This window comes from Chaetodon trifascialis, chromosome 1 (genome assembly GCF_039877785.1).
Source record: "Chaetodon trifascialis isolate fChaTrf1 chromosome 1, fChaTrf1.hap1, whole genome shotgun sequence".
In the NCBI taxonomy this organism is placed as follows: domain Eukaryota; kingdom Metazoa; phylum Chordata; class Actinopteri; order Chaetodontiformes; family Chaetodontidae; genus Chaetodon; species Chaetodon trifascialis.
The window spans coordinates 1,692,949-1,712,536 of record NC_092056.1 but is presented as its reverse complement, the minus strand read 5'-3'; the positions used below and the strand labels follow the sequence as shown (position 1 = coordinate 1,712,536).

General features: G+C 48.0%; 1 protein-coding gene across 7 annotated transcripts in view; it reads left to right on the top strand.

Annotated features, from left to right (window-relative positions):
• The first annotated feature begins 2,424 nt into the window (after positions 1-2,424).
• herc1 (HECT and RLD domain containing E3 ubiquitin protein ligase family member 1) overlaps positions 2,425-19,588 on the top strand; it is a 49,194-nt gene continuing 32,030 nt past the window's right edge. For 6 of the 7 annotated variants that reach the window (XM_070960736.1, XM_070960563.1, XM_070960388.1 and 3 more), the window contains exons 1-23: positions 2,425-2,693; positions 5,224-6,200; positions 6,832-6,927; positions 7,083-7,277; positions 7,911-8,222; positions 8,470-8,566; positions 10,132-10,275; positions 10,365-10,492; positions 10,757-10,901; positions 11,297-11,468; positions 12,175-12,309; positions 12,388-12,553; positions 12,960-13,085; positions 13,786-14,007; positions 15,003-15,155; positions 15,452-15,584; positions 15,992-16,183; positions 16,299-16,523; positions 16,733-16,906; positions 17,012-17,126; positions 17,244-17,364; positions 17,459-17,630; positions 18,289-18,631. In XM_070960736.1, the coding sequence (XP_070816837.1) occupies positions 5,250-6,200; positions 6,832-6,927; positions 7,083-7,277; positions 7,911-8,222; positions 8,470-8,566; positions 10,132-10,275; positions 10,365-10,492; positions 10,757-10,901; positions 11,297-11,468; positions 12,175-12,309; positions 12,388-12,553; positions 12,960-13,085; positions 13,786-14,007; positions 15,003-15,155; positions 15,452-15,584; positions 15,992-16,183; positions 16,299-16,523; positions 16,733-16,906; positions 17,012-17,126; positions 17,244-17,364; positions 17,459-17,630; positions 18,289-18,631 (4,517 nt within the window). In that variant the 5' untranslated portion in view covers positions 2,425-2,693; positions 5,224-5,249. The remainder of the gene's footprint in view (positions 2,694-5,223; positions 6,201-6,831; positions 6,928-7,082; positions 7,278-7,910; positions 8,223-8,469; positions 8,567-10,131; positions 10,276-10,364; positions 10,493-10,756; positions 10,902-11,296; positions 11,469-12,174; positions 12,310-12,387; positions 12,554-12,959; positions 13,086-13,785; positions 14,008-15,002; positions 15,156-15,451; positions 15,585-15,991; positions 16,184-16,298; positions 16,524-16,732; positions 16,907-17,011; positions 17,127-17,243; positions 17,365-17,458; positions 17,631-18,288; positions 18,632-19,588) is intronic. The other variant, XM_070960477.1, reaches the window with a different exon arrangement.

Here is a 19,588-nt window from a genome sequence, read left to right as displayed (position 1 = left end):
TTAAGATGATGAAGAGTGACAGAACATATTCACATCACTGCAGCCAGACCTGCGACGGCTCCTTGATGCACTATTTTTGATGAGTAGCTCTGCAGAATAAACGACTAAACGGTTTTTTGATCACTGTTTTGGGTGAGGTGGTGAAAACGGTGTTCTCATTCATTTGAAAGGATATTTAAAACCCTGCAGTCACTTTCCTCCAGCTGCTGAATCATGCAGCCGATAAGTGTGTCAGCAATGCAGTGATGAGAGGTGCAACCTGCGGGGACATTCAGGACCAGATCAGAGACCGGGACCGGCTGAGACTTCAGACCAGGAGGGGAAGCAGCACCTCCTGAAATCAACACCCTGACAGAGAGAGAGCCTCCACACCATACGCAGATACCCACTACTATTCTGAGAGCACACATGAGCTGCAGGAAACTGGACCAGCACTGCACAGCTAAATATTCCAGATCTCTAAAAGGTGTTTAAACGTATTCTTCTTTTCCACACAACATTTCAAACTCTCTGCATTTAAGTACCACCTGCAGCTTCTTCTTTTAGGAGAAGGATTTGGGACAGAAAACATTATTTGAGCATAAAAACTCAGAATCCATCACACTTAAGCTGCAGGAGGTAAAACATGGAGCACATTTAAAGGCATTTTCTCGAACACGTCGAGGCTGTTAACCTTCCCACCGCTCTCACCAGCTCTCACGCCAGCAAACGCTCTGTGTAAATGATCAGTATTAAAACGTTAACATTGACAATTTATGTCTGAGCAAATAGCCAAAAACCAGAAATGAGCCATAAAACAGCCCTCAGCTTGTCCCACACACTTCCTGTGTGATGTGTTGTATTTTCAGGTATTTGGTGGAGGCCAAGCAGAGCTAAACAGAGCGTGAATACCTGGATGTGTGGCTCAGGAAGCGTGGAACTGGCTGAATGAACGGTCAGCTCTCCTAATGTGATCATTGTTGAAAAACTGTTATCTCATTGACTTTGCGCACCTGAATGAATGGTGTCTAAAGACAGCAGTTTACCTATTAACATATTAAAGTCACTTAACCAGGTTAGAACCAGGAAGAGCCCCTTACTCCAGAACTCTACCACCTGATTATATTTTCAATTTAAAATTTGGTAAAATGTTGAAATTTGCAGATGAATAAAGGCAGTTTTTAGAATGGGAGTCAGCCAAAATGAAGAATATTTATGTCACCTTGAGCTCTTAGCATTATGTCAGTAATAGGCTTGGTTTTCTAAATGTAAAATTTGATTAACTAGATGAACAGATAAAGAAAATAATCCTTATTTGCAGCCCCATAAACAAAGAAATAACATGTGATTCAACTGAAAAATTCACTTAAACCCAAGAAAATAATAATAATAAGAATAAGAAAAATATTTCAAAAACACGTGCTGTGGAAAGGTGAAGCTTTGCGGTGTTGCTGACAGGACCAGACTCAGCTGTACAGACTAAAACACAGCCTGAGCACTGATATCACTGCAAGAGGATTAAAGCTTCCACAAATTAAGGAGCAACTCTGCATTAATTTAACCTGCTGATCCATAATAATCCTCCCCTGCTGCACGGCTGATACACATATCGCTCAGTGTTTGATTCACTGAGGATGTTTGCACCTTCAAAGTGACAGAGCATGAGCTAATGAGACTGAAGCCGGTCAATTAGATGCATTTTAAAGGTGTTTTGGGGCGTGCTGAGCAGCAGGTAGGGGGCACTCTGGTGACCTACAGGTGTTGGAGTGAGGTTGAGGGCATGCAGCGTGTCACACCCCACGCTCACACCCTGTCAGCTGTCTAATGTCAGCTGCTTAAGAGGGCATAAAAATGTGCTTGTAAGAGACGAGGAACAAGCAGCAGAGAGGATGTTCCTCTGAGATAAAGCGAGAAGTGTAAGTGAGACTGAGCTGATCTGCGTCTGCACGTCCGAGATAAGCACCAAACCCACTTCACACACCACGTGACAGTACATGACGTCACCGCCGGGTGACTTTCTATTAATCTCAGCATCATAATAACTGATAACTATAATCATTAAACAAGTTAGTGTGTCGCCGCTTGCTGCTCATATAAACAATTATGTGACACCTGTCTTATTGGACCAATGAAAATGCGTCCTTTATTTACATTTCACTTACTCATCCGTACATGTCATGACAGTGCTGGGAAGACAGACTGTAGACCATAGGGGACATTAAACAGGGATGGCAGTGTCCACCCTCTGCTGAACCCACTGATCATGCCCCCCCGCTGAGTCCCGGACCCCTTTGTCTCTGTGGGCGTGAATGAGCCCCTGCTGACTACATAACATAACAGCATAACTTACAGAGAGAGAGAGAGTACGTGTGAGCAGAGAGACAGTCAGGCAGATAGGCAGACAAAGAGACAGCCAGGCAGGCAGGCAGGCAGGCAGGCAGACACGGGCGGGCGGACAGACAGGTCCGAACGTCACCGCCCTGCGCTGGGGCTCGCTGAGGGGCTGGGACTGAGCGGACACAGGCTAATCGCACTGGAAGGCACCGGAGAGGCGGGCGGAGGCATGGAAATCCATGCATGGCTCTGTCTCCTTTCACAATAACGCTAGCAAAGCGTACGGATATTGACTGAACTGTTAGTGTTTATGCAATGAAGCACAGTTGGGCTCTTGTGTAAGCTCAGCGCGGACAAGAGGAGGCCCCTGACAGTTACTGGTAAGCCAGGTTTTATTCCAGCTAACGTTAGAAAGTGCAGCTAGCAAGCTAGCTTGACGCTATGATACAGCAGATAAGCCAGCCTAATAACTGGTTAAAAAAGCTAACGCTTTATGGAGCCGAGCTCTTTGCACAGGTGTGCAAACTGGATGCGACTACCTATCTGATGTATCAGCCCCCTGTCATACCTGTAAATTAAGGTGTTATGTCTGTGTTTAGGTATTTTACGCTTTGCTAGCTGAGTGACGTGAGGAAAGTTAGCTAGCGTTAGCTAACGTAAACAGTAGCGTCTTCTGACAGACGTCTTCTTGATTTGTTGCACAGTAAACTGCTAATAACAATAAACCTTACAGTTTCGGTTTGCCTCAGCAGCTAGTCAGGCTACAGCTAACGTTAATGGTACAGTGCTACATCTTAGCTAAATGTTTGCCAGTCTCCTGTAAGTTGATGTCAGTGATTTGTACAACAGTTAGCTGCTGGTGATTATCATCACAGGGAAACTGCCTTCTAATCTGACAGAAGAAGCGCGTTAGCAGCCATCTGCTCTCTCTGGTTAGCCCTGTCATGGTGCTAATTTAGCTGTCTAATGTTATCTGGCGGTGGTTAGCTGTGTGCTAAACCCTCTGCTACAACCACTATTAAGCCAGTTTTAGCATGGGCCGTTGCTCCAGATGAGCTGTCCAGCTAGCTAGCTAGGTGCTAGCCGATTCTAATCAAACGGTTGTCGCACCTGAACAGATGCAGTGTTGCCTGAAACCATAGGTGTGACTGTCACATAGAAGGTGTGTCTGCAGGAAGTCACGCATCTTCACAATAATCTGGGGCCAAACCCCAACAGACACGAGGGATGGAAGCAAGCACAAAATATCAGCGATAAACATGATATTTGCATATACGGTAGGGTGATGGATGAATGGATGCACAGTAGCTCAGGCTGTAGTGATTATACAGAAGTCCTCCATGAGATTAATGAGTACCACTCATTAATTGAACAGTGACACATTGAACCACAGCCTGAGAGATTACAGATCAGTAAACATGACTTTGATCAAATACAGGGGAAATGCTGGGTAAACAGGAGCAGTTTGGTTAAAGTCCGCAGCAGTTTCTCAAAGAAGTAGGTGCTTCAGCCGTTCACATGTAGGCTTTGTATGTGCAGGAAATATCTATCATGTCTGTTCCTGTGACGTGATGCTGCATAGATAAGCTATGCTCACAGCAGACCTCGAGTTTGGCTTGTGAGTTAACAGTGTTGCCCCCTGAACAAACAAACAAACAAACAAACCCCCGGTGGTAGCAGTTCTGTTTCTTTGCAGCCAGAATTTGCCATTTTTTCAACAGTCAGACCTACAGTGACAACATGCATGCTGGGATCAGGTAGTAGACTGTAATGTCCCGCTTTGTGATTGGCCCACTTACTCAGTATGAACCTGTCGTAACCATGTTGTAAGGTTTTGTGCGCCCGGGCCGGGAGTGTTGCTGTTTTCCTTTGTATACGTGACGCAGGACTTTGTACCAGGAGCTGAGCCTGAAATTGTATGTTACCGTATTTAACCTTACAGGATATATCCAGACTGATCGACTGATGCCAATTCCACCCACAATCTGTTTGTCAGCAGATACACAGTCCTCTCAGTCCACGTGCACTTCACTGCTGGCGTCCATAGTTAATTCAGTTCATGTTCACAGGTCTGAAAGATCAGCGCAGGTGCTCTCTGAATGGGGACTTATTTCAGGAATAAGCTAAAACGCTGCAGTCTGCACGAATAACGTTAAATCTAGGAGAAACCTCAACTGTGATCGGTTAAAGAAACCCTGCAATAAATCTGTAATACTCAGTTTTTCTTGACTTCATCCCAAATGCATGTTGATGACATTCTGGTGTAGTTTCTGAGGCTCTTGTCATGGCGGTGTTGTACTGGAAGGCTCCATCCTAATTTACATATAAGATGGGGACAGATATCAGAAGCACCTCTCAGTACGATGTCAGCTAACACAGTAAGAAACCTCACAACCTCGGTTAGCAGATGCATTGTCTGATGCATCTGCCCTGAAACATCTTCCGGATCCAGACTAATGATAACGTAAACTGGTGAATGAGCAGACACACATACTAGAAGCACTTACAGTGAACGTGAACTGTCAGAATTTGTTCAGTTTACTGACTGTTAACACTCAGATGGATTATTTTGTTCCACATGAGAAGTGGGAGTTAGAGCTGAGCGATATCCCCCCAAAAAAATACTGCCGTTATTTTATATTCTGATGGTAACAAACCATGAGTTAGCACATGACTAAGCACTTTACAGAAGTGATCCTACGTTTTCTTTCAGTGAAATGACCCTTTAATGAGTCGTCATTACAGTAATGCACGTTCACTTCCATAGGAAGTATTTGCTGGTATCAGAGAGCAATTTGAAGTAAGAGGAGAACTCGTGCGTCACTCATTCAGCCCACACGCTTGATGAAGAAACTGCTGTACATAAGCTTGACATGAACATTTCGTATGGTGTCCCCTCGATTTTTTCAGGACTGATGGCTCCAGAGTGACATGCCATGGCTCTGATGATCCCCCCGGTGAAACTGAAATGGCTGGAGCACCTCAACAGCTCATGGATCACAGAGGACAGCGAGTCGATAGCCACACGGGAGGGAGTTTCGGTGCTCTACTCAAAGCTGCTGGCCAACAAAGAGGCCGTGCTGCTGCCCCAGCAGGTGCTGTGTCTGAAGGGCCCCCAGCTTCCAGACTTCGAGCGTGAATCCCTCTCCAGCGATGAGCAGGAGCACTACCTGGACGCTCTGCTCAGCAGCCAGTTGGCTTTGGCCAAGATGGTCTGCTCCGACTCTCCCTTTGCCGCTGCCCTGCGCAAACGTGTGCTGGTGCTCCAGCGCATCTTCTATGCACTGTCCAACAAATACCACGACAAGGGAAAGGTCAAGCAGCAGCAGCACTCTCCGGAGAACAACTCGGGCTCAGCTGATCTGCACTCGGTCAGCGAGCGGCCTCGCTCCAGCACCGACGCCCTCATCGAGATGGGTGTTCGCACGGGCCTTAGCCTTCTTTTCGCTCTGCTGCGCCAGAGCTGGATGATGCCTCCTCCACCTAGCCCCGGTGGAGGTCCGGGGGGCAACATAAACTTGTGTAATGACGTCATTCACACAGCCATTGATGTGGTTAGCTCCCTGCCACCCCTCTCTCTAGCCAATGAGAGCAAGATCCCACCGATGGGCCTGGACTGCCTGGCCCAGGTCACCACGTTCCTGAAGGGCGTGACCATGCCCAACTCCGGGGCGGATATTTTAGGACGCCGGCTCGCCTCAGAGCTCCTGCTAGGGCTGGCCTCCCAGAGAGGCTCCCTGCGCTACTTGCTCGAGTGGATTGAGATGGCCTTGGCTGCATCAGCCGTGGTCAGTACTATGCAGGAGAACAAGGTGCTTCAGAACCAGGAGGGGCTTATCGGCTACGACTGCTTCATGAACATCCTCATGCAGATGAGACGCTCTTTGGTAAGCAAACATTAACGATGCTGGCCGACGCTTTGTTTTTTTGTCTTAGTGGTTTAATAACTCAGAACAGAACGCAGCAAACCTTATCCCCTCTGCTTAAGTCGAAGTCGCTGCAGCCTGAACAGCTTTCATCGCTCTGAGCTGTCAAATGGGCTTAAAAATGCCGGACTCCTTCTGTTCAGCATTAAATTAGACATTCATTCAACCCTTTTTTTTCTCATATGGAAAACTGAGGAAACAGTTGCAATGATGCAAAATATGTTCAGGACAGTGAGCAACAAAATTATTCATCTCTTTGCTTCGTAGTGCAGCTGTTATGATCTCAGGGTGTGATGAGGGGAAGCGGTTACTTGGAGATGATCAGTAAAGCATGAAATAAAAACCTGATGATGTAAGAAATCTCCCGTCAAACCTTTCAGACTCATAGACGTTATAATGTTTTTTAATGATGTTTGGGACTCTAAAATGCATTGTGGGAGGGGGGCTGTTTTTGGGTGCCATCAGATGTAGCAGTGCGTAGATAATTGAATGTTTCTTTATTGGAGTCTGCTTCAAGGCCTGCTCATACTGTGTAATATCTGCACTTTTATTGGTTGATGCCAACGTGGATTTGTGTGTGTGATTGTCTCAGGGCTCCTCGGCAGATCGCAGCCAGTGGCGAGAGCCCACACGGACCTCTGATGGCCTGTGCTCGTTGTACGAGGCAGCACTGTGTCTGTTTGAGGAGGTAAGAGGTTTAAATAGCATTTTACTTAAGAATCATACCCTCATTGTACTGTGTTTGTATTCTGTGTCATTTCTGGGAGTGGGTAGCCTGTGCAGCACCATCATGCCACGTGAAGTAAACATGTGCGGTTGTTTGATCGTGTCCTGTTCTTCCAGGTGTGTCGGATGGCATCAGACTACTCTCGCACCTGCGTCAGTCCAGACAGCATTCAGACCGGCGAGACCCCCGTGGTGTCTGAAACCTGCGAGGTTTACGTGTGGGGCAGTAACAGCAGCCACCAGCTGGTGGAGGGCACGCAGGAGAAGATCCTGCAGCCGAAGCTGGCCGCCAGCTTCGCCGATGCACAGACAGTAAGAGATCAACTGTGTAGAAGGAAGGAAACATCTGTTTTCCTCTTCTCATCATAAGACGGAGTTTGCCTGATTTTGCGTTGTTGACTTTTAAGGGAAAGTATTTCGCCCTGAAGGCGTGAGTTAAACTGATCAGCATGAAAGACGAGTGTGACATGGTGACGTGACGAGAAGGCGTTTAAAGTCAGATTTCACTGGTTCCCACAGGGAAGCTACAGCACGCTGCGTTCATTAGAAAGCCTGAGACAGGAAATGTGCAGGATGGAGGAGAGACAGCGTCAAGATCTTCATTTCTCTCCAACAAGGCCTTCTGTTTTCCTGCTTCAGACAGTTAGAAACCGAATTCATTCACAGTTCTTTTGCCTACAGGGCGATGATATGGAGCATTTCTGTGGAGTGGGGTTGCTCAATAGTCTTTCCTTGTGTGCTGATGCTATGAATGATGGGAAAAAAAACAAAAATGCAGGAAAGTAAATAATCGAATATAATGAATTATCAAAAAGTGACATATGGCCGATGGGTCGTATGGGCTGGAGTCTTACAGCTCACTGTAGCATCACTTTATCTCTTACACCGTGTGTGAGAATGCTGAGTCAGCGTACGAACACGCATTCTTTCCTCCTTTCTCTGCAGATTGAGGCGGGTCAGTACTGCACTTTTGTAATCTCCTCTGATGGCTCGGTCCGGGCCTGCGGGAAGGGCAGCTACGGCCGCTTGGGCCTCGGGGACTCGAACAACCAGTCGACGCTCAAGAAGCTGACCTTCGAACCCCACCGCGCCATCAAGAAGGTGTCGTCGTCCAAGGGCTCAGACGGCCACACGCTGGCCTTCACTACGGAGGGTGAGGTGTTCAGCTGGGGTGACGGTGATTATGGCAAACTGGGTCACGGGAACAGCTCAACACAGAAATACCCTAAACTTATCCAGGGGCCACTGCAGGGGAAGGTAGGGACTCACCCAGCTCTTCACTCAGTTTCACACATTTTGTTGGCATGGTGCGTGGTGCAGTCATAGATTTACAGCAGCACTGAGTGCAGGTACCACTGTCTTTTTGCCCCCCCTCACTCGAGCTCGAATAGCTGCTTCCTCCTCTGCTGCCTGTTGTGAAAATGGACAAGAGAAACTCCATGGATGTCTTTGTGTTTGTGTGCTTGCTGTCGTGATGCTGCATGTGGTGCTTGTTCTCCGTCAGGTGGTGGTTTGTGTGTCTGCTGGCTACAGACACAGCGCTGCAGTCAGTGAGGATGGAGAGCTGTACACATGGGGTGAAGGAGACTTTGGAAGATTGGGTGAGTTCCTGATTTATTCTGAGATGAGCTTCTTAACATACGTCAGACGTTTCAGACAGTTCGCAATGCGTCTGCTGATGTCAGCAGGGAGGAAACATTGCAATCATTACACATATTACACTTCAGCGTAATGTGCAGTTTACTTCTTCACAGAAAAACATGCTTAAGGCCAGCTCACACCAGCGACGTGGCAGCGAAGCCTCTCCTGCTTTATTGTTTTTAATCAGTTTCCGTAGGGATCAATCAGGCTGTGGTTTACTGGTTTGACATTTGCAGGGTTCGATTCAGCTGACAGCTTTGTCATTTCGCAGCATGTGTTACCGTCTCCAGACCTCAGCCTGAATCATAGTTCTCTTCGTCCTGTAAAACGGTGGCATTGTGCACTAATAATAAAACAAATGGAGTGAAATTCACAGAGGCTGCTAACTGCAGGCAGCATGGACGCAGCACTGGTCAGACAACGCGCTCAGTCCATAACGTACAGTAGAAACTCAAGTGCTCATCTTCCCTCCTCGTGTCACAGGCTGTGAATGTTCTTTGATTCTGGCTCTGATATCTGGGGACATCTTGCTTGGCTGAACTGATTGTGCTCTGAATACTGTTCGTATTGGCAGTTTTCTTAAAGTCATGACACTTTTCAGTACAAAGCACATATTGTCAAGTTATGTCAGTTTTATATGTGTAACCCAAATTTACAAATGTGCTTCAGAGGGACCCTCTACGCTGACGTGCAGCAGACTGCGTAGTGGAGCGTGTTCGCTAATGAGCTGTCCGAGCACAGCCTGAACGCATCGTACTGTCCGAAGAAGTCAGAGGTCAAAGAGCTGCGTGTGGCGGTCAGGGAGCACGTGTGATGAAGATGCGAGCTGCAGTGTGTCCTGACAAATCTGACAAATCACTCCAGTGAACATAATTCCCGTCCAAAAAGTGAAAACATTCCGGCTCTTCACGCCGTTTTCGCCGTCCGCCCTCTGTCTCTCTCACTCCTCCTCCGATTCGCTGAATTGAGAGTTGAATCCATCCAATCCAGACTTGATTGACGAACCACGATGGTTTTGGTGAATTTTATTCAGTTTTTGACGCTTTTGAATGAGATATGTTTTACCATGATAAAATCTCTGTTTCTGTGAATGGAGTCTGGTGAGAGAGGTCGCAGCAGTTTCTCGTTTAACGAAACAGATCATACTCTTTCACAAAAAGGTCGATCTGATGACACTTATTATAACAATCTGAGTCTGTCGGAGGGATTACGTTCCACCCTGTTTCGCGGCTGACGGCTGCAGCGCTCTCGCTAAATACTGAAAAAAAAACTTCAAAAATTGTCATCTCCATCAGTCACTTGGACACAAAAAGGGTCCATAATCAGAAAATAAGTGACCCTAATTCCTCCTGCGTGGACACGTGGACCAGCACCAACTGGAAACTGAAAATTAAACATACTTCAAGCTGATACGAGCGAATCATTCAGCAAGTTGTTGAACATTATTTTTACCAATTCACACAAGGAGAAACTGCTCATTTCCAGGTTTAAACAGGTCGACCTTTTTCATTGTTTGGGATTGCAGGTCACGGCGACAGCAACAGCCGGAACATTCCTACCCTGGTTAAAGACATCAGCAATGTGGGGGAGGTGTCGTGTGGGAGCTCCCACACTATCGCACTGTCCAAGGATGGACGCACGGTGTGGTCCTTTGGAGGAGGGGACAATGGTGCGTACAGACATCTGCTGTCAAACGTGTGCCTTTATGTTCATACTGTAAATGGATCTAATGCAAAGAAAAAACACGTCGTCCTGCAGGAAAACTCGGTCACGGTGATACAAATCGAGTCTACAAGCCAAAAGTAGTGGAGGCCCTGCAAGGCATGTTCATCAGGAAAGTGTGTGCAGGAAGCCAGTCGTCTCTCGCCTTAACCTCAACCGGACAGGTAGGACGTCATACCCGCTGTGGTCTAATGAGAAGACGTGGAGCCGTCAGTTTCCTGAGCAGCTGTCTCTGAAGGAGCTTTGTGCAGATGTTTCTGCGCTCTGACCGACAGCTTCTCGGATATGACAGTGACATATTTTAAGATCAGGACTTGTTACGTAACGAAGGTTTTCGTTTCATTTCCTTCTTTTTTTCTCATCAGAAGAGTTTTTGTCAGGGAAAGGACCAAAATAAAATGCCGGCCTAATGTCGGTTTGTTTTTTAGGTGTACGCGTGGGGCTGTGGTGCTTGCCTGGGCTGTGGTTCTTCTGAGGCCACGGCACTCAGACCCAAACTGATCGAGGAGCTGGCGACCACCAGGGTGGTGGACATCTCCATCGGGGACAGCCACTGCCTGGCCTTGTCCCACGGTATTTGTCTTTCTCCCACTCTGTCTGTTGTTTTAAAGGAGTTTTTTCGCTGCATTGATGGAGACATGCCTGCATGCTGTGAGTGCTCAGTGCTGCCGTACAAACAGCCTAACCTGCTGCCCCTGTCAGTCACAGTTCGAGTGTTATTTTGCATTTTATTTGTTAAACATCTGGCACAACTGTTGCAAGTCGCATGATGTAATAGCAAATACACAGACAAATTGGTTTAAGCTAATTGTTAACTCAAGCCTGGCATGAAACAGGTCATATTTCAGCTCAGTGCAGCACAAACTCTACCTCATTGTTATTCAGCGTAATTTCAGCTGCGGTATGAACAATCACTGCAGCCCTGTCTGATACCGTGTTGCCTTTCTTCCACTCAAACTACCGTCCAGACAATGAAGTGTATGCATGGGGCAACAACTCCATGGGCCAGTGTGGCCAGGGGAACTCCACAGGGCCGATCACCAAGCCCAAGAAGGTCGTCGGCCTGGACGGAGTCGCTATTCAGCAGATCTCGGCCGGCACTTCCCACAGTCTGGCGTGGACCGCCCTGCCCAGAGACAGGTCAGCCGCCATCAGAGTAAATACTGACTGGAGTGAAGGTGACATTGAGTGTAACCTGGGGGAGGGGGGGTGAAGGTGAGGGCTGATGTCACAACACCCGTGAACCTGTGCTTAATGAGGATTGTATAAAGTAAGTCAAAGGTCAGGAGCTGCACGTGAAGTGTACAGCAGTGATTATACGAGGCCGTTAGGATCCCGCTGTCTGTGTGACGACCTGCAGCACAGACAGTGAAGTATTTATTCTGCTATTCTTAAAAGCTTACCTTTAGATCGGCCAAGCAGCTTTCTCAGATCAGAGTGGGGTCTCGTGTGTGTGCACAGAGAGACCGTGAGACGACGTGAATTCATAAGTTCAAACACAACAGAACTTGTTTTCTGAGAGTTGATGTGGTTTTTGGCGCTCTCTGCTGATTTTCCTCAGTTTGCTGAGTCCTGCTCAGCCTGTGAACGTGTTGTAATAATGATGTGAGTTGCATTGTGGGAATTGTAGGATCTAGTGTTTTTGGAGCTTGACCCACACTGGGGACTAAAAGTCAGGACATCTCTGGCTCTGCTGCTTCAGTCTTGACTGTTCTTTATTGAATTTGTCTTTTCTGAGTCCCCTGACTGTATGACTGGCTCCATCAGTCACACTCTTTCCTCTTCCACTCGAGCGCCTGTGAAGCTCCAGAACGCTTGTCAATCTTTACTCGCTCTGGCTCTGTAGGCAAGTGGTGGCTTGGCACAGGCCCTACTGCGTCGACCTTGAAGAAAGCACCTTCTCCCACCTGCGCTCCTTCCTCGAACGCTACTGCGACGGCATCAACAGCGAGGTTCCTCCTCTCCCGTTCCCCTCATCCAGGTCAGTACACGCACATTTGTCCATATGTGCTGATAGAAAGTAAAACTATAACACGATGTGTAACTTATCTGTTTGCAGGGAGCATCATAACTTCCTCAAGCTGTGCCTTCGGCTTTTGTCCAATCACCTGGCTCTGGCTCTGGCTGGGGGCGTGGCCACCAGCATCTTAGGTCGGCAGGCCAGACCCCTGAGGAACCTGCTCTTCAGACTGATGGACTCCTCTGTGCCAGATGAGATTCAGGAGGTGAGACAAAAGGAGACTCGCTGCTGGGCATGAGGAGGGTTAGCAGCAAATTAAAATCTGATATTCGCTTTAAATCATCCGCTTAGAAATACATAAATGGGGCTGCAACTGACAGTTATTTTTATTATTGATTAACAAGCTGATTATTTTCTGATGTTTGACAAACTGTTCAGATACTCAGTTTACTGATAAAACACACAAAAAGCACCAAATTCTCATATTTAGAAGTTGGAACCATCGCTGTTGCTTGCAATAGTTGCAGATGAACTTATTACGTTGCCTTGAAAAGCATCCCGTTCTTTTAATAGAGAACAGGATGAGAGTAGAGAGACAGAGTCATGTGTTAAACCGTCATCACGCTGTGAATCCTCTCCGTCACCTGACGGCTGTGTGTTTGCCCCATCAGGCGGTGATTGAGACTCTGTCCGTGGGGGCGACCATGCTGCTGCCTCCGCTCAGAGAGAGGATGGAGCTGCTTCACTCATTGTTGCCTCAGGGCCCTGACAGATGGGAGAGTCTCTCCAAAGGCCAGGTACCGTATGCTGCCTCACACACACACCTGAACCTTTTGGCTTCGTGACCGCGGAGCAGCAGCCTGTGAGGAACGCCGCAGGGTCCATGTGACCACATGCACTTCAGTTCAGTTAGCTTAGCTTAGTTAGCGTTTGATTCTCTGTTTCAGGATGTTTCCTCTTTTATTTTGTGGTAATCAGTGGAAACGTGGATGATGCTGAATTCTGACACTTGTATAGTTCTTCCTGTGGCGTTAATCTCATAATTACCCATTAAAATCAGGTCACACCCACCAGGTTAAACACCACTTTTATAACAGAGTACAGTTAAGGTGCGTATATATTAAGCATTGCTTCATTCGTTCACTGATGGGCTTTGAAAGTACGGTCAGAGCGCCATTTGGTTAATGGTCACTGTGTTCAGCTGGCTGTGTGGGCACAGAGACAAGCTGTGTTTGGTTCTTCTGAGCGGCCTCTTACTGCCACAAATCTTCCCAACATGCATTTCAACAATAGGAAAGCAGTCTGTGCGGAGCTGCCTGCTCGGCAGCAGTTCCAGCGACCTCAACAATGGAGGCAGCTGCTTTCCAGGAACTGTTTCAAAAGTTCATTCTTGTGGACTGTCTTAGAGAGCAGTGAATGGTTGTGACCAACTGTGCAAGATTTTGCCCTGAAAAGAAATAACGGCGGTGAATCTCACTTGAATGTGTGTGTCCACAGAGGATGCAGCTCGACATCATCCTGACCAGCCTGCAGGACCACACCCACGTGGCCTCGCTCCTGGGCTATAGCTCGCCCGCCGACGGCCCTGAGGTGCTTTCGTCTGGCCCGGGCTTCACAGCTTCCCCGGACCCTGCGTACAGCGCCACGGCGGGCCACCCTGACACCCACCTGGCTGAGATCCTCATGAAGACGCTGCTGAGGAACCTGGGCTTCTATACTGTAAGGAGACACTGCATGAGCTCCGTCAGAGGGCGGAGAGTTTGCTCTCATTGATTTCGCTTTCCGCGTTACTCAGTAACAAACCATTATTTGTGGGATCATTATGATCTATTTAGAATTGACAAAGGCGGGCATTACTCAGGAAGGAAGCCATCAGTGACGTCGACATATTGAGCACCGTTGTCGCCCTCCTCCGTCTCTCAGCCTTCTCTCAGCATTCGAGTGCTGGAGGCAGAGCATGACTCATATATAATCCTTTCTTATTATCACCTGCTGCCTTTTTCCTGGCACAGCAGTGGCTGCCTCGTTCTCTGAAGACGCCATTTATTGATTTTAACACACACACACACATGCACACACACACAGGCTGTTTTCGAGCGTGGCTGATTATGCAGGTCTGAGCAGAGACGGATGATTAGACTGTGAGGCTTTCTGCCTTCGAGTCGCTTCTTCTGGATATTTGTGCTCTCCTCACTCGTTCCTTTACTGTATCTCCACAGCTCTGTTTTCTGTTTTGAGGGAAATGACAAATGAAAGAACTTAAATATAATAAAAAACAGAAATGAATGAGGTTTTTGTGCTCTAAATTTGACGATACCAAGAATCCAGATTTCAGAAGGAGGGTGGAACAAAGGCATGTGTGTCACTGTCACTGAATTCAGCCTCTATAATTGGCTCATGGTTGCCGTTTGACATGTTACATTCCTGCTGTATTAATAGAAATGGGAACATGTTGATTCAAAACTACAAATCTGAAATCATTTTTCAAAGGACAAACAGGAGAAACAACAGAGATGCATTTGGGCACGAGAGTCATGTCTCATGCTTTTAAATCTGCACAAACTGCGTCTTCCTGAACATTTCCTGGACTCTGTTCCCTCTGGCTCTGGTTTCTGTTTCACCTGCCCCTCTGTATTGATAAGTTCACTCACCTCGCACACCTGTCGGTAACATCTTTAGACTTCATATCTGACTTGTGTGTTTGCCTTGTGCAGGATCAGGCGTTTGGAGAGCTGGAGAAGAACAGCGATAAGCTGCAGCAGGGCACGTCCTCATCTGACAGCAGCCAACCCGCTCACCTCCACCAGCTCCTGTGTTCCCTGCAGAAGCAGCTGTTAGCATACTGCCACATTAACTCTGTGACTGAGGTATGACCCCGAACCGTCCCTGTGTTTGTTGATGCTCGCCCTGTTCAAACACGCTCGCTCTCGTCCACAGATAAGGGTTTTATTATGGTGAAAAGAGCTTTTACACAATAAAAACTGCACAAACTCCTTGGTCCAGTGCCATTAGGGTCATGTGACTGAGGTCTTTCCGGATGATAACATGATGTTTCAGTGTGGATTACACAACGTTACGCACCAAGCAGATTCTCCATGATGATCAACTTATTCTTTGTCAATAACATGTCATTTTCTCACCTGATCTTCACCTTTCTGTGCAGAACTCCAGCAGCGTGGCTCTTCTCCACAAACATCTGCAGCTCCTGCTGCCTCATGCCACAGATATCTTCTCCCGCTCAGCCACTTTGATAAAGGAGAGTTCCTGGAACGGCAGCATACGAGAGAAGCTACAAGGTGAAGCGGATCGATCGATCTCTTTCCAGCCAGGCTGGAAGGCCTCCACGTCTCCCACTCCGCCCACGTTAACCTCGGCCCGTTCAGCCTCTTCTCTTCTCCTCTCCTTTACTTCTGCCTTCCATCATGAAACACTCTTTATTTCTGTTGCTCTTTCTTACAATCTTTTACCTCATGCTTCAGACTCAAGGTTATGGTTATATGTCCTGATATTAAACTCTAGGATCATTCACTCACTGTAAACAGAAATAAGAATCTTTTTATGACCCTGCCACCCATTTTTCCTCCTTTTTACTTTGCTTGTGTGTTTTTAATCTGAAATCATTTTCCAGTCGGCATTGATGTTCCTTCCTCTCGTCATGACCGCAGTTTTAAAACCAAACACTGACCCTGTCTGTCATCTGCAGATGTGATCTACGTGTCCGCGGCCGGCAGCATGCTGTGCCAGATAATCAACTCCTTACTGCTGCTTCCGGTGTCGGTGGCGAGGCCTCTGCTGAGCCACCTGCTGGACCTGCTGCCTCCTCTGGACCGCCTCAACAGACTGCTGCCTGCCGCCTCCCCTCTGGAGGACCAGGAGCTGCAGTGGCCTCTTCATGGTTAGCAGGAACAACCTTTATATGCATCGGATCATCAATTTTTTGGATTTCTTTAGCAATCACAGGTAGAATTTATTCTAACCGTCATCCCTTGTCGCCTCTTATAACTCTCCAGGTACGTCAGACTTTGCTGAGCCGGCCTCGGGGATGTCCCTGCCGCCGGCGGCGCTCTCCTGGGTGTGGCTCGTGGATCTGGAGAGGACGGTCGCTCTGCTGGTAGGCCGCTGCCTCGGCGGAATGCTGCAGGGAGCTCCTACCTCGCTGGAGGAACAGGACACCGCTTACTGGCTCAAAACGCCGCTCTTCAGCAACGGCTTGGAAATGGACATCCCACAGCTGGGTAGGGAGTGGACAGATGCAGGACCGTGCTGGCAGTTAGCCCCGCTGTTGTGAAGTTAAATTCCAGACTTAATTCACTCTCTTGGACCGCCTCACAGTCTTGAGGCTCTTGTCCAGCTGACTTGTGTTTCTGCTTTTGCTGTTGATTCGATTATTCTTTCCTCCGTGAGCTGTCCAGCTGATGAATGTTTGTTCGCTCGTGTCCTTCAGACGCCTGCATCAGCTCATTATTGGAGGCAGCTCTGTCTGGAAACGAAGAGCAGAAGCCCTTCGACTGCACGCTGCAGCCCGACTTGAGTGTCCTAGTGGATTTGGCTCTGGGCTCCTCTAAAGAACCTGCCAACAGCCTCTGGATCAACATGCAGGACTACGCCATCAGCAAAGGTCTGCCTTTTGATGAGACACCTAATGACTTCTGCTGTCTCTGTGGTAGAGACACTTGTCTCCAAACAGAAGTGACAGAGTGCTGACTGTGTTTTCTGTTTGCAGACTGGGACAATGCATCTCTCAGTAACGAGTCCCTGTTGGACACCGTGTCCAGGTTTGTGTTGGCGGCCTTGTTGAAGCACACGGGACTGCTGGGCCAAGGCTGTGGAGAGGGCAGGTACTGTGGCAGGATGTGAACGACACGTCGCAGGTTCTCACGCTGGTCCATAGCGCCAGCCTGGATTAAACTCATGTGATATGAACGCTGACTGACTGGTTTTTATTTTCCCATCAGGTACCAACCATCCAAGTCCCTCGCAGAGGTCTATCGCAGTGTTTATAAGGTACGAAACCGCCTGCTGGCCTGTAAGAACATGGATTTCATCCAGACGAGATCTTCTTCGCGCGAGAGGAGGGTGAGTAAACAAGCTGGACGTGTTTTCTAATGAGGCGCTTCCTCTGCGAATGGATGGAACAGAAACACTCACGGACGTCCTTCGCTTCGCTCAGATTTCAGACAATCAGGACTCTCTGGACATGGACCCTCAGGAGCACTCGTTCACCCGAACCATCGATGAGGAGGCAGAGCTGGAGGAGAGAGCCGACCGTGAGAGAGAAGAGGGTCATCAGGAGCAAGACGATGAAGAGGAGGACAGGGAGCATGAAGTAATGACTGCTGGAAGTAAGTGCAGCAGCCTGACGTGTGCTCAGGAACAGTGTGATTAGATTCAGCTCAGTTTTTTAATCCCTGCCTGCCACCATCCGTTCACACCTCTGCTCTTATTGACTGGTGAAAGGTGATCAGCAGCTTTTTTTCTCTGAATCAGCCTGAAGCTGTATCCTGTTTGGCCGTGTTGGTTTAGTTCTGGTGAAAGTCCTTCAGGGCTCCAGTCAGGTGTCATTTAGGTGCAGGAGTTGAGATGGAAACCAGTTTATATGCATGTCTCAGTTCATGGTTTAGTTCCATGGATAGAAAAGTGTTTCACACATATTGTGCAGTTTATAATAAGTCGATCAGCTTGTGTAATCTCGCTCAGTGTGGTTTGTGCCATGTGTTAATGAGAGGGCCTTCACACTGACACGCTGAAGGAATGCAGTAGAGTCAGTTAAGGTACTTCTTATCTCATTTCAGCTATCTAATTAACTGATTGTCATTTGGTCTGAATGTGCCGGTGTTAGACAGCGTTTTGGCGTGTTGCGTTTGCATGGCCTTCGGTTATGAACTCTGCACTCCAGCTGGCGCTCGTCCTCTAACCCAGCATCGTGTGTGTGTGTTTGATTTGTTTGTGTGTGTGTGTGTGTGTGTGTGTGTGTGTGCATGTGCATCTCGCACAACACAGAAATCTTTCAATGTTTCCTCTCAGCGCGGGAGGTCGCTCGCAGTCGGGACAGAGAGCGAGCCAGCAGCAGCACCGGACTGGGCTCCGGCTCCGTTTCCCGGAGCGGGGCCGGAGGAGGCGGGGAGGAGGACGCCGTTCTGTCCCAAGAGGGGAGGCGGGGCAGCACGGGTCTCCCCGAGGGCCAGGACCTGTACACGGCAGCCTGTAACTCCGTGATCCACCGCTGTGCCCTGCTGCTGCTGGGGGTGAGCCCGGTGCTGGGCGAGCTGACCAAGCAGAACCAGGAGGAGGGTCAGACCCAGTCCGCCACGGGAACACAGGAGTGTCTGAGCTTCATGACCAGGTCAGAGCCCGCCCAGCCACGCAGTCAGGAGGGAGGGGGTATCAGTGAAAGCATTAATAAACAGTTGTTCCTGTAGTCATCTGAAGAGTCAAATCAGCTTCTGTCAACGTTTTCCTGAAGCAAAGCTTTAAAGGACAGCTTCACATTTGGGCGGCTCCTTCGCCGTCCTTTAATTAGAAAGTTGGTGGTCTGATCAGTGACGCTCATTGTGCTTTAATGGTTTTTATGAGCAGGGGGCAGTGTCTGAGTGTGAACACTGGCTCGTGTTGTAGAGCTTTGAGTGGTCAGTGAACCATTTTTTAAAGATGTGTGTGTAACAACACTCACAGTCCTCTGTCAACATCATCATCTGCTCACTGTTGCTCCTGAAGTGAGTGGAACTTATCCTGAGAAGGATGGAGGATGCTCATTAGTGCGGCGCTCTCAGATTGCATATTAGCTCTTGCTGACGGGTGCATTTCTGCCCAGAACAGGGACTATGGATTTTTGTCCCCTATGTTTCATATTGAAATCTCTTTAGGAAGGAATCTATTTGCAGCCGGTGGGCAGAGACAGAATCATTACAGCGTCCGAGTCTTTTGTCAGTGTGCATACTTTATGAGACCTTCTTTAATATTTGAGCTTGAACATATTGGAAAAAGACTAATTAGCCAACAAAGCGTAAGCCAGTAGGAAAGTTTAATCGGACCAGTGTCTCAGCCAGCACTGGCTTTGAATACAAAACCCACTAAAATTAGATCAAAATCTGCAGATATTTTTTTGTGACCACAGACAGTCTAAAGATCTGCGGAGAGGCTTCTTGTCATCGTTGGCTACTGTGATTGGAATTAAATTAAACCCTCTGTGTTTGCTATTGATGCATAGTTATAAGTGTTACTGAGCCTCGTCCACCCACAGTCGGACGTTTTCTGTCAGAATTTCGGAGATTTTGAACCTACTTTTCACTTGTTTCTGCAA